This window comes from Diceros bicornis, chromosome 38 (assembly GCF_020826845.1).
Source record: "Diceros bicornis minor isolate mBicDic1 chromosome 38, mDicBic1.mat.cur, whole genome shotgun sequence".
In the NCBI taxonomy this organism is placed as follows: Eukaryota; Metazoa; Chordata; class Mammalia; order Perissodactyla; family Rhinocerotidae; genus Diceros; species Diceros bicornis.
The window spans coordinates 10,699,796-10,714,802 of NC_080777.1; the positions used below are offsets into that span (position 1 = coordinate 10,699,796).

Consider the following 15,007-nt stretch of genomic DNA (forward strand, 5'->3'; position numbering starts at 1 on the left):
AATGGGCTTGGGCGGCTCCTCGGCGGGTGGCGGTGGTGGCCGTAGCGGTTCCTCCTGGCCCTGTTAATGTCGGGGCCAGGCCCGGGGAGGATGGCGCCCTAGAGCCCGGCCGCGCTGGGGTCGGGGCGGGAGGGGTCGGGGTGGGGACCGGCCATGTCGGAGGTGACCCGGAGTCTGCTGCAGCGCTGGGGCGCCAGTTTTAGGAGAGGCGCCGACTTCGACTCTTGGGGCCAGCTGGTGGAGGCGATAGACGAGTATCAGATGTGAGTGACTGCGTGCGGGAGCGGGCCAGACCGGCTCCGGTCGGCCGCCCCCCCTTTTCTGTCGGTGTCTCTCATCACTCGGCGGCCAAGGCTTCTCAGGGTGGGGCCGCGGCGCTGGGGCTGCGACCGCACTGGCCCTGGAGACGACGGTCCGCCCTCTGGGCTCCCTCTCCCCGCTTCTCCCTCCGCCTCCCCGGGCCGGTTCCATTCAACAGGTAGCCCCTCTCTCCGGGGGCGCCGGCCCCATCGGGCTGCCGACTCGTTCCTTCCCACCGTCCCGCGGGTCCCCCGCTCTGCAGTCAGTTTCCTTTCCTCCGCCTCTCCCGGGTTGCCGCCCCTCAGTTTCTCTTTTCGAATCTCTGAGGAATACTTGTGTGCTCTCCGCCCACGTTCCGGGGATGAGTGGCCTTGCTCTGTGCATGGTGCCTTCCTCCTCCCCTGTGTAGGACAGGAGGGGACTGGTGGCGATGGAGGGGAGGGGGTGCCCCCAGGAAGCCCCGAGGCCAGGGATGCCTCACCAGCCGAAAGAAGGGTCCCCTCTCGCGCCCCTTCTCCACCCCGCTTTCTGCTGAGCCGTGTTTTCACAATTCACCTCGATTCCGTTTCGGTTTCTGGGACTGTTATTTGCTAGGCTGCGCGTCCCACCCACCCCCTCGCTCGATCGCCTTGGGTGGAGTCCGCGCAGGATGTGAACAGAAGAGAGCAAAATGTGAATTAATAGACCACGCACAGGAGCCACCACTCCTTCCTTGAGTCCCTGCTCTTTTCCTGTGTATAATATGTAGCCGCAGGGTCCATGTGAGGACCAGTTCCTGCGATCAACCGAGGTCCGATTTCTTTCCCTTTCTGGTTTCCCCAAAGAACTTCTGGGATGTTTTTAAAATGGAAAGACAAGATTTATATGCAAATTAAGTCTTGCTTAGTTTCTTGCACATTTTACTGAAATTGAGAACTGCCCACTAAGATGCTATTGTTTGCAGACTGTTGCCATTAATTAGTTCTTGGTTTAAAGCAAGTTATTGTTTGAGGTTTACCCGAGTATGCAACCATGTGTGAGTAAAATCTTTTTTCCTTCAGTGTCTTCTGGAAAGAATACACGATTGGTACTTTGAAGATCTAAATTCTTATCCTTTCTCCACAATACATAGTTATTTATTTTTATCTGACTATTAAGATAATTTAACTATGTAGATGTTCTCTACCCCATCTTGCTGACTTTGAATTGCTGGTAGTAGTTTCAAAAAGCCCTGAAAACAGCCGTGTTCTAGGTGGTTTTGCCGGGTGTAACAACTACCAGCATTTGTTTGGCATTTCCACTTGTTCTTGCAACTACTCAGTGAGAATATTATTATTCTCATTTTACAAAAGGAGGAAACTGAAGCTCAGATTAAACGTTACCTGGGATCACAAAACTATACCACTGAAATCTGGGATTTTTTTTTTTTTAAATTCCAAATCCTGTCTGCTCTACTCCACAGTGCTTAAGAAACTTTAAGATGGGTTGTGTAAGTGAATAGGACAAATTAGATTTACTTCATTACCAGAGAACATATCCTTCCATACTGTAGCCAGTAAGATAGTGAGTACCTGTGTATACTCATTCTGTGTGATAACTAAAATTGCATACCCGGAAGTATAAAGCTGCCTTTCCCTTGTGATGTGGTGGGACTTAGCAGTGGTTGGCACTCAGCAGTAGACCTCACAGTGGAAAGTGAAGAATACCATGTCCAATTGAAATTACAAAGGAGAATTGAATATGCAAGCTGTTTGGCTGGAATCTCTAGAAACATCTCAATGAGAGTAATCGGCATGTACAAATCTATTGTTGGACCTCAATACTAACCTTTGAACTTATGTTGCATAGTAGTTCTCAAATTATTGTAAAAACTGTCAGTGTCAAATTTGAATAAAAATGTGTAATGATTGGCTTAAATTTTTGTAAACATACAGGTTATATAGAAAATGAGGTTGAATTCAAAATTAATATATTCAAAAATGAAGGCAGGGGTCGGCCCCCTGGTGTAGTGGTTAAGTTCCATGCGCTCTGCTTCAGCGGCCGGGGTTCATGGGTTCGGATCCTGGGTGCGGACATAGACCACTTGTCAGTCATGCTGTGGTGGTGACCCACATAGGAAGTGGAGGAAGATTGGCACAGATGTTAGCTCAAGGCTGATCTTCCTCAAGCAAAAAAAAAAAAACAAAACAAAATAAAGGAAGATTGGCAACAGATGTTAGCTCAGGGCTAATGTTCCTCAGCAAAAAAAAAAACGGCAAATTTCTTTTTGATTTGAATTATCTGGGAGGAAGGGCTGCAGAAAAGGAGACCATCTGGGGGCACTAAATGATGTAAAAAAGAATTGACAGGATTTAGTCACTGACTGGAGAGTGAGCGAAGGAGGAAGAGTGTAGGGTAATGGACATTTCTAACTGGTGGGCAGCAATGTCTTTATGGTCCTACAACATACAGGAGCAAGTTCATGGGAGGGAGGATGTTGGGGAAACGAATGAACATGTTTGTACTGTAATGATGTAGCAGTACTATAGTTTCAACAATTTCATCACTCACTAAGTGAGAGCTGGGGATATAAATAAACGTGATTAAGGTTTGATTCCACCCTCAAAGCACTGAGAGTCAAATGAAGGATTTTAGAGTAATTGGGTATTGCTATTGCAGAAGTATGAAAAGAGTAAGTACTACCACACGCTGCTGTTTCCCTAAGCACGTTTCTGCCTGGGGGCTTTTGTACTTTTTCCGGAACTCTCTTTGCCTGTTATCTGCTTGGGTCACTTGGTCACCTTGTTCAGATCTTTGTTCAAATATGATCTTGTCAGTGAGGCCCTCTCTAGCCACCCTATTTAAAATTGCAAAGCCTGCTATCCACCCCCACTCCCTCTCTCTCCATCTTGAACATCCTAACTCCCTCCATCCTGCTTAATTTTTTCCCGTATTATTTATCAGCATCTGAACTACAATATATTTTAGGTATTCATTTGGTTTATTGTCTCTCTCCTTGCTAGAATGTAAGCTCTTTGAGGGCAGGCTATCGGAGGGGTTGTCTGTTTTGTTCTCTGTTTTATGCTTAGCGTCCAGAGTAGTACTTGGCTGTCATTAAATAATTGTTTATTTAGATATTGTATAATTATTGTATTCTGTTGAATAAATGGATTCATGAGTGTGCTGTGGGAGCATTAAGGAGTTGATGCCAAAATACTGTTGAAAGATTTAAACACATTATGTCAAAACTAAAATTGCTCTGCAGAATATACATGGCCAATTTAAAACAACCCCATTTAGCAGGCCACCTCTTTCGGCAACCTGGGGATACGTGACGCCCAACTTAGAGTAGAGTGGCATGGACTCTGTTGCTCAGAATCAGATATTTCGCAGGATCAATCCTGAGGTATTACTTTAGCACATAGATGCTCAATAAATATTTGTTAAATGAATGGATGAGTATGAAGGCTGGATAATAACCTGCTGGTAATCATCTTTTTCTGTGCCTTATATCAGTGCTACTCAAAGTGTGGTCCACAGATCAGTGCTCGTCTGCACACTGTTACTGGTTTGCAACAAGGTAAAGAAAGAAATTGAGATTTAAGATTTAGAGACTTTATAGCAATTTGACATCTTCACGATAATTTTTATTATGTTTTATGAAAGTATTAGCCTGGAACAGATTGGCGGTGGGGGAACTAGTCCTTTGCTACAGATAGTTTGAGAAGCACTAATTTCTGTCAGGGATTGCTGTGGGGTTTCTATTGGTCACTTGTTTATGTACTTAAAGTACATTTAAACCTCCCCCTTGAGAATAGTCCTGTAGGTACCCTTGTAAGTTGAGATTATTCTCTAGAGAAGAATATTTGATGGGTTTCTCGCCTTTACTAATAGAATGTCAGCTCTTTTTATCTGCTCATCTGATAACTGAAGCATTTGAGTTTTCCCTCAATGGACAAAATCCTGTCTTACTTTGTCATAAAATGGTGCAATCATTTATAGATTTAGAAAATTAATTTTTTTGCCTAGGTTTAAAAAAAATTTTTTTAAATAACTATTGAAGTATAATTTATATACCATGAAATTCACCCATTTACATGTACCATTCAATGAATTTTTAGTAAATTTACCAAGTTATGCAACCATCACTATAATAAAATTTTAGAGCATTTCTGTCATCCCAAAAAGATCCCTTGTGTCCATTTGCAATCACTCCATGTTCCCACAGATTAGCAGGCAACTGCTAATCTGTGTTCTGTCTCTAAGGATTTGTCTTCTCTGGACATTTCATATAAATTGAATCATGTGATGTGTGATATTTCACAGGTGGCTTCTTTAGCATAATGTATTTGAGGTTCATCCGTGTTGTGGCATGTATCAGTATTTTATTCCTTTTCATTGCTGAATAGCATTACATTACAGTCGGCCCTTTGTATCTGCAGTTCCGCATCTGGGGATTCAACCAACCGCCGGTGGAAAGGCCTACGGTGGTTGCATCTGTACTGAACATGTACAGACTTTTTTTTTCTTGTCATTGTTCCCTAAACAATACAGTATAACAACTATTTACATAGCATTTACATTGCATTAGGTATTATAAATAATCTAGAGGTGATTTAAAGTATACAGGAGGATGTGCATGGGAGGATGTGCATAGGTTATATGCAAATACTAGGCCATTTTATATAAGGGACTTGAGCATCCTTGGATTTTGATATCCATGGGGGTCCTGGAACCAATCCCCTGAGGATACTGAGGGATGACTATATGGATAGACCACATTTTGTGTATCCATTCACTAGTTGATGGACATTTGGTTGTTTCTTCTTTTTGACTGTTATCAATAATGCTGCTATGAACATTCACATGTAAGTCTGTGTGTGAACATATATTTTCATTTTTTGTAGATACTTAGGGGTGGAATTGCTGGTTCACATGGCAAATTTATGTACAATTTTTTTTTTTTTATTGTGAGGAAGGTTGGCCCTGAGCTAACATCTGTGCCCATCTTCCTCTATTTTGTACGTCGGACACTGCCAGAGCATGGCTTGATGAGTGGTGTAGGTCCGCACCCGGGATGTAAACCTGTGAACCCCGGGCCACTGGAGCGGAACGCTGAACTTAACCACTGCACCACTGGGCCGGCCCCCTTATGTACGTTTTTTAGAGAAAGTGCTAACTTGTTGTGCAGACTGGCTGTCCTGTTTTACATTTCTGCCAGCAATGTATAAGAGTTCCTGTTTCTCCACGTTGACAGCATTTGTTATTGTCTGTCTTTTTGATAGCAGTTCTAGTGCATATGTGGTGTATTTCACTGTGGTTTTAATTTGCCTTTCTCTTTAAGATGTTGAGCATCTTTTCTTATGATGCTTATTTTTCCCTCTGTAAATCTTGTTTGTGAAATGTCTGCTCAAATCTTTTCCCATTTTTTTAATTGAGTTGTTTGTCTTTTACCTATTGAGTTATGAGGTTCTTTGTATATTCTGGATACATGTCCTTTATCAGATATATTATTTTCAAATATTTCCTCCCAGTCTGTTGCCTAATTTTTAAAAACAGGATTCTGTTTGAATTTAACATCCTTGTCTACTGACTGTTAGCATTTGAGCAGGAGTTTAGAGCTATACCTTCTCTTCTGACAATGGCCCTGCTTAGGTTAATAGTCACTATTAGCAAATTATGTGTAGAACTGTTAAATAAAGAAACTGAGCCACACTATAACTTCCCTGAGGTTGGGGATGTGGGTGTGGAGTTGACATTGTTAAGTATAGACTATGTTCCTAAAGAAAACTCCATGTAGGTGGTAGGCCAGCAAGAGTTAGAAAGGAAAGCAAATATGGAACAAGGACAATGGCAATGTCTATTTCTATTTGTACTTTCTCCTGTATGGAACCCACAAAGAGTGGGGTCTATGAATGACATTTTAGGAAAAATATTATGGGGTTTCCAGCTTTGGGGGAAAAGAAATAAATGGATGGAAGCAGTTTCATTAAGTAATATGCTAGCATGGCAAATGTTATGATTTTACGTAGGAGTTTTTTGCTTTATGATAAGGAGGATGCAAACCTTTCATAGATTGGATAGAGGCCATCAAGTATGATGAACTTGACACCTGATCTTTAAAGACTTCATTGCATCAAATAGAACATCATATCTAAGACTTTTTTTGGCAACTTGGTGAACTGTCTTCTGCAGTCGGCTTGGTAGGAAATCTGGCGCTTGCTACCCTTTGTATTCTTGCCTCTGTTCGCCACCCAGAATAGTACAGTATGCTTGGGAATTAGAGTTTTAAATTCTTTTACCAGTTACAGAATGTTTCACCAAAGAATCCTTTCAATTCTTTGGAGGAGTTTTCCCCCACAAATTTTTAAAAAGTGAGATAAATATCACATAACATAAAATTTACCATTGTAAAGTTATACAGTTTGGTGGTTTTTAGTATATTCACAATGTTGTGCAACCATCACATCTATCTACTTCCAGAACATTTCCATCACCCCCAAAGAAACCCCATACCTGATCCCAGTCACTCTCCATTCCCTCCTTCCCGTAGCCCCTGACAACCACTAATCTGCTTTCTGACTCATAGGATTTACCTATTCTGGACATTTCATGTAAATGGAATCATGTAATATGTGATATTTTCCATCTGGCTTCTTTTATTTAGCATGTTTTTGAGGTTCATCCACGTTGTAGCATGTATCAGTACTGCATTCCTCTTTATTGCCAAATAATATTCCACTGAACGGGTGTACCACACTTTGTTTATCCATTCGTCAGTTACTAGACATTTTGGGTGTTTCCACTTTTTGACTATTATGCATAATACTGCTGCTGTGAACATTTGTGTACAGATTTTTTGTGTGAACATACGTTTTTCAGTTCTCTTGGGAATATACCTAGAATTTTGAAATTGCTGGCTTATATGCTAACTCTATGTTTAACTTTTTGAGGAACTGCCAAACTGTTTTCTACAGTGACTGCACCATTTTACATTCCTACCAGCAATGTATGAGGGTTCCAATTTTTCTACATCCTTGCCAATACCGTTATTTTTTTTCCTCTCCTTAAAAATTATACCTATCCTACTGGGTGTGAAGTGGTATCTCATTGTGGTTTTGATTTGCATTTCCCTAATGACTATTGATATGATATTCATGTGCTTATTGGCCATTTTTATATCTTCTTTGGAGAAATGACTATTTAGATCCTTTGCCCATTTTTACATTGAGTTGTTTATCTTTTTATTGTTTAGTTGTAAGAGTCAATCCTTTGGTTTTTGCTGTCTCAGAAATAGCTTTGGATCCTTACTGTTGAGCTTGGACTAGTAACATGGATCCAGCCTTGAAAACTCACCCAAGGCCTAGCTACTGTTTTTAAGTATGATGATAATTGGGCAAACAGTGATTTCCATGTCTGATTGAGGATTTTCTTTATTTTCCATGAAAAATGTTTTCAAAAGTATAATTCCATAGAGTATTATCACTTTGTCATGGCTGTATGGACTAATCTTATCAGCAAATTAAGGATAAACTGATAAAGTGTCTCTGGTTGGTACCCTTATTGGTGTTCACTGGAAGTGTTTAAACAGAATCTGGACAACTGCGTATTGGCTTGTTATAGAAGAAATTCATGCACGCTAAAGAAAGTTGGATTAGATGCCATCTGAGATTCTTTCCAGCTCTGAGATTCTGTTTTTACTGCATAGAGCTGAAATTTGTCCCAGTGAAATGGTATGAAAAGTATTGTGTCTTATTTTCATTGTCCTTGTGTAAAGAGTTTGATTCTAAAGATAAAGTAGATTAATACTTGGAAAACAGAACAAAGTGTTATTGTACTTCACTGTCTGTTTTTTAAAAGACTTAAATTGTTTCACCTTGTTGCACTTGAGATGGTTTTCTTTCTTTCAATTCTAAAGAATATGTTTTGTTTCTTCTTACAGATTAGCAAGACATCTACAAAAAGAGGCCCAGGCTCAGCACAATAATTCTGAATTCACAGAAGAACAAAAGGTACCATAAAGTAATCTCTAGATAGATCAGATTCCAGATGAAAAATGTTCTGTCTTTGGAGTCTGTTAAGCGAAAACAAACAACAGAAACTGTTATGCTTAAGTACAAAGAATGATACTGATTATGCTTTGCTGAACATTGAGTGATCACTTAGAGACACCACGTGACTTACCACTGAATGAATTTCTCACTTGCATTTCTTTTCTTAGCCATTTAGACTTTAACTTTAGTGGAGACCATCCACACTTGGTTGGGGGTAGGTGGGGAGGATTTCAGAGACTGGAGTTTGATTGTAATTGCATCCCATCGCAATAGTTATTTAACCCTAAACTTTCTTAACTCCTTCTTCACCTCCTCTCAAAACAAACAAAAACAAAGGCAAACCCCCCCCCAAAAAAAACCACCCCCGAAAAAAATTTGTTCAAGTCAAGAGTTTGACATAAGAATCCATCAGCAAGGTAAATGCATAAGGTTGCAAAATGTTTCAGTGGTGCTCTGTCTCCTTGAATTAAAATTTAAATGTGTCAAGTTGATTCCCCTACTGTTAGAGATTATGAAAAATGGGATACTTTAAGAAGGTTTACTTTAAAAGAGTGAGAAGAAATGGGAAGAAACAATTCCCATTTTCTCCTGGCTCAAAGTATTTAATGTTCAAGTCAAATTTTAATCTTGTAGATAATGAAAAAAATTAATATGTTGGGCTTTCCCTCCTCTCTTAAGAAAAGACATTGTGATAACTATGGTGACTTAATTTGCTTTTATTAATTCTTTTTTTGCAGAAGGAGTGGGAGTGGGAGTGATTTTTTTACACACTTTTTGAGTAAGCCTAAGCCGATTTATTTTAGTCCTTAGGCCTGTATTTATTTGACTCTTATTTATAGGAGTTTGCAAAGGAAAAAAAACCCTAAAGATTAGCATTAGCCATATTTCTTACACAAGTTAGTATATTTGCATTTTTAAAGCATTTAGAAGCTACATTATCTAATGTACTTTTTTTTGTATTTAAAAAAGAAAACAACATGTTGCTACAATTTAAAGAGTAAGTTTTTCTTTTTTCCTTAATACCCACAATAAGATTTAGAAAATTTAGAATTTGAGCCCTGGAAAATAATTACCACAGAGGAAATGATCGGTTTGCTTAAGGAAAGGGACAAAGACTGTGTGCTTTATCACCTCTATAATATTTGTGAAATCTGTCTAGGAATTGATTAGGAAGTGGTCAGCTGGCTTCACAAAATAGAGAGTTAAAACACTTAAGTTTTGAAACAGAATCTCAACTATCTAAGTATATAAATTAATAGCTAACAAGGTGTATTATGAAAATGGAAACAAAATGGAAGCTTAGGGAATTAAAAAAAATTTAATGACGCCTATATTTTAATCACCTATTTGCCTTGAGTTACTTCTATACTTTGTTGCCAACATCTGTTGCTTAGGTATGGGACCTATGAACAACATGACCTCAAATATAAAGTGATTTGACCTAAAACATACTAAAATTACAAAAAGAAAAACAATGCATCAAGAAATGAGCTTTGCCATATGATGATGATTAGACTAATGAGAAAAAATTAACTTTTTTTTAATTTTCTAAGGCTGAAGCTGGTGTTTGATAATGCTGTTTAGTCTTTAATTTATAGCTGTTCCTTAGTAGCCACTTGGCTGCTGTCTCTTTTCCTCTTACCCTGACCCACACATCTTGCACTCTAAAAGGCGCAGGAGGCAGAATGACCTAGAGGAAGGAGCCTGAGTTCTGGAATCAGAAGACTTGGTCTTGAATCCTGGCTCTGTCTCTGGGCCTTAATTTCCTTATGTATGAAATGAGGGATTAGGTAACATCATTACTTTTTAAATGATCTTAAAAGGTATCCCTAAAGCTTCTAATGACCTCTACCTTGGAAGTATTCTGAACCTCTTCCTTTCCTGGAGGCCCGATTTCTGAGGTATTTATTATCTATAATACCTGCCTAGGAGGCATTTGTGGCTGCCAGTTGTGACTACAGAGAGAGCTTGTGCCTGCCTGCCTATTCCTTGGGCTTGGGGAAAGACCCCCAGCTCACTCTGTACTACATTATGAATATAAGGCAAGTTGTATGCATTTACAAATTTAATTTTCTTTATAAATGCAGATGAAACATTCACAACGGGCCAGAAAACTTATACTGACATATAGGCCTTATTTGATTGTCACAGAAGGAAAAAGTTAGAGGCTCCAAGAAGATTTCCTAGATGGGGTCTGGGGAACATTGGCTCTGAAAAATTAATAGATGTTATTTGAACAGAGAGAGTTTGTGACTTGTCAGGGCTTTTAATATGCTAACGTGTATGTTGAATTTGTAAAGAGTTTGGGTATAGAGTATTTCTTAAATTGTTTGCTTGTGGAAGTCCTCCTCCTCCCTTTATAGAACATTTCTTTGAGTTTAGTGTTCTGAAGAACATGTTATGGGAAATTTTGATACCAACTGTTAGGTCTGCAAAATTGAATGCCAGACCTGGCATGTAAGCCAAAGGAGAAGCAACTCAACTGTGTTTTCCTCAAAAGAGGAAAATGGAGAATGTTCCTTACATTACTCTAAGCAAAATTGTTCTTTATGTCTTCTATTTTGAATTATATTCTCTATACTTTTACTACTTTAAGTGTTTTTGTAGCAGTGACAAATTTTAGAATTATGCCAACCATTCAACAGTTTGTGGGACTGTGAAAAAAGATTTTTTAAAAACCAACCATATTTCTAAGTGTTTTCTTTATGAAGCTTTTTACTGTCTAGCTCACAGTAAGCTCTCAAAAATATTTGATGGATAAATGCTTTGTTGGATTTTAGGCTATTGATGTTCATATACAATTATTGTTTTAACATAAGATAAACCCTAACTTTTCAGACAATAACTTATATACATCTTCACAATATTTATTTTAAATCTAAAGAACTCTAAAGCAGAACTACTGACCTCTCTAAACTTTATTAATTGATGATAAGTAGTTTAAAATCTTCATGTGGGTTTTCAATTCGTAATATTCTCAAAAGATTTCTGGTGGAAAATAAGAAAGTTTATGATTCTTATTTGATCCTCCCTCATGATTAGTTGACTTAGCTTTCATTTCAGTCCTCAATAGTTTTGTCATTATAACAACTGGGTTTAGTAGCCAAAGAACAGCTGCCAAAAGCTTTCATTCCGTTCAATTCCCTACTTTGGTATAGTAGATTTTCTCATGTAAGTTTCTGGACAGGATAGAACATCCTGTCTCATGATGCTTAGAAAGTTTTTCCCAGTTTTGAATCAAATTTGGTGGTGATGAGAATTCCAGCGCTATATGCTTGTTTTATTTTATAGGTTCCCCCTTTCCACCACCTCCTTCCCCCCTTCCTCCCTTCTCTGCCTCTTCCCAGTTAGAGAGTAGACAACTGGCTGTTTAAATCTAAAAAAATTAAGTCTGGATTGAGACTGTACCACTTCAGCTCTGTGTCTTTTTTAAACCTACTTTTCCTTATATAAATTGAATATGTTTTAATAAAATTAATTTAGCTCTTCAGTTGTCTTTTCCTTTAACTGCTCTTTTTGAGTTGTCAGTTTCCTAGCAATGTCAAAGTAAAATAGCCAGTATTCTGAAAATGAGAACATTTTCCATTTCTGTACCATATTAGGCATGAGCAGTTAATTTGAATGCAGTACTACTAATTTAAATCTTTCTAAAATTAAACTTCACGTACCTTCAGTGCTTAGTCTTAATCTACATAGTTAGTAGTCAGTACTTACACTCTGGCATAAGTGACCTTGTACTTCTTAATCGTTTTTCTGGAGCATTTGTTTCTAAGAAAGGTGAAATGCTTACAGTAGCAAGCACTTGATTTTGACATCAGTAAATGCTACATGTTTTAAAAGTCATTTCTACAGCCGAAAATGATAGTGTTTTGCTCCTTCTTTAATACTGATGTTGGGTGTGGTCCCTTAAAATAGTTATGAATAATGCCTATTGGTATTTTGCCATAGTTCAGTAGATTCTGTGTAAAAAGCTGTTGCTTCTACTTAACTTGAAGAAATGTTTAAATTTAAAATAGATTATTAGTGAACTCATAGTTGTTAAACTACATTTTACCTTAAATGTTAAAAGCATCAAATCAAATTGATTTTATAGTAAAGAAGGAAAAGGAGTTAATATTTTTAAAGACTTACTCATTGATACATCTCATTTAATACAGACGAAATCCTTTTTAAAATCCATTTTTAAAAGAACATAAAAAGCATGGCCAAGTGGTATTAAAATAAGCGTATTGCTTTGTTGTAATTACTAGTCATCCCTCAGTATGCAGGGGGACGGGGGATGGGGGAGGGGGATTGGAGGGGGAATTGGTTCCAGGTCCCCAGCCCCCCTGGATACCAGAATCCTCAGATGCTCAGATCCCTTAGTTGGCGCTCCATATCCACGGGTTCTGCGTCCACAGGTTGGACCAACCGCGGATCACACACAGATTGCTATTGTACAGAAGGTGTTGATGTCTAGGGCACGTTGCTTGACCTCTCTTCAGTTTTCACATCTGTAAAATGGTTATGTCTAACTCATAGGGTTATAGGGAGGATTAAATGAATTAATGTGTGTAAATCACTTAGGAGAGTCTGTCACTTAGTAGGTGCTCAATAGTTGTTAGCCATTGCTATATAATTATATTTGTGTTTTAAATTATTTACTAGTTTTGTCAGAGTTGAGTGGTATATTTGAACAATGATTTGGGGATATTAGGTTTTATATAGAAAAGACTATTACTGGTTCCTATGCAACAGCTATTTGAGGGGGTGAATAAATCTATGAGTATCTTGCATCCTTTTGCAGTTATTATGTTTAAATGTAATCTTTAGGGGCCGGCCCCACGGCCTAGTGGTTAAGGTTGGTGTGCTCTGCTTTGGTGGCATGGGGTTCATGGGTTCAGTTCCCAGGCACGGTCCTACACTACTTGTTGGTGGCCATGCTGTGGCGGCGACCTACATACAAAATAGAGGAAGATTGGCACAGTTGTTAGCTCAGGGCAAATCTTCCTCACGCAAAAAGAGGAGGATTGGCAACAGTTGTTAGCTCAGGGCGAATCTTCCTCACCAAAAAAAAAAAGTAATCTTTAAATGTAGATTTTCAGGGTAAAGTTGGGCATTTTCTAAACTCTTATATTAGAATTAAAAGGAATTTTTAAAGGGGCCGGCCCGGTGGCATAGTGGTTGAGTTCGCACGCTTCACTTCAGTGGCCCGGGTTCCGCAGATTTGGATTCTGGGCGTGGACCTATGCACCGCTCATCAAGCCATGCTGTGGTGGCATCCCATGTACAAAATAGGGGAAGATGGGCACAGATGTTAGCTCAGGGCTAATGTTCCTCAGCAAAAAGAGGAAGATGGGCAACAGATGTTAGCTCAGGGCCAATCTTCCTTACCAAAAAAAAAAGGAATTTTTAAAGATTGTGGAGATGGTTAAATATTGTTACTTGTTCCTTAGCCACGAGTCTCATCTTGCTCAGTCGTGGTTTACTTTGTGAGTTGCTATCCCAGCTGATTACTGTCAATACAGTAATTGCATAGTGCCCACTAGCCTAAGCGCCAGGGGCCAAGACAATACTTGTTACTCCTCTTTCCTCCTCATTTATCTTCCAAAGAAAATTGACAAAGGAGAAAACCACCAAATCCAATTGACTAAACTTTTGCAAGTCATCAATACATTTAGAAAACATGTCATTTTATTTTTTCAGACTATTTCATTGAGAGGGCATTGCATGTATTGTACAGAAATGCTTCACTTTTATGATCTGGATTTATTTCTAATGAAAACTTAAGAAATGTCTTTTTTGGAAAGGCTTAAAAGTCTTGGTGGGCATAATTCAGCTGCCTGCTCTTACAGATATTTCTTTTGTGGGTCTCCTCATTTCTACCCTAGTCATTCATGTTCTTGTTCTGATTGCCATTTACCTGGACGGTTGAGATAACCTGGTTGATCTTTCCTTAGTCTTTTCCCTTTTCTACTTCAACCTGTGTATATTGTTAACACAACAGTGTTCTTCAAGGGCAAATCTGAAAGTCATTCTTCTGTCCAAAAACCATCTGTGTAATTTATTGTGAAAGTAATGATAGATTCCTCAGTTGTCATTGAACGTCCTTTTCAGAATGACTCCCCGTACACACTCTTCACATTTCAAACCTATCTCCCCCTGCTTCGGTTTGGGACTTAAGACAGCTGAACCATGACAGTTTTCTAAACTCTTTAATTTTAGAAAACCTCCCAGTCAGTGGGGCTTGATTCTTAATATAGGTTCTTTCTTGTTTCTTCAGGACGTATTATGCCTTCCTTTACTGAAGCTTGTAGAGTCCAGTGTCTCTGCTGTATGTTACAGAGATTCTGTACACATCTTATCTCATATAGTAGAACATGAGCTTATTAAAGGCAAGGACTATGCCCTATCATTTATATTCATTTTATAGCTCATATTATATAAAACTGATCTGACTGTATAATTTGCCACCATTCATCACAAGTATTGATTTTGCTTGGTATTACCTATGTATTTAATTGAACAAGTCAAGATTAGACTTAAGTCAAAATTAAATTATACTTTTGTGCTAACTTTCAGATATTTTTATATTTAAAGCTTTTAGTGAATATCAGGCTTTATGGAGAAGAACAGAAGGCAAAGCTAGGGAGGGAGGATGTCAGAAGTGCTTTTCATTGCCCTTTAAATCATGTCTAAAGCTGTCATCAAAGCAA

The 15,007-nt window shown here is 38.8% G+C and overlaps 1 protein-coding gene across 1 annotated transcript in view; it reads left to right on the forward strand.

Moving 5' to 3' along the window:
• The window catches only part of AIDA (axin interactor, dorsalization associated), a 42,756-nt gene continuing 27,749 nt past the window's right edge, over positions 1-15,007 (forward strand). Inside the window, exons 1-2 of the mRNA XM_058533669.1 lie at positions 1-263; positions 8,201-8,270. Of these exons, the coding sequence (XP_058389652.1) occupies positions 154-263; positions 8,201-8,270 (180 nt within the window). The 5' untranslated portion in view covers positions 1-153. The remainder of the gene's footprint in view (positions 264-8,200; positions 8,271-15,007) is intronic.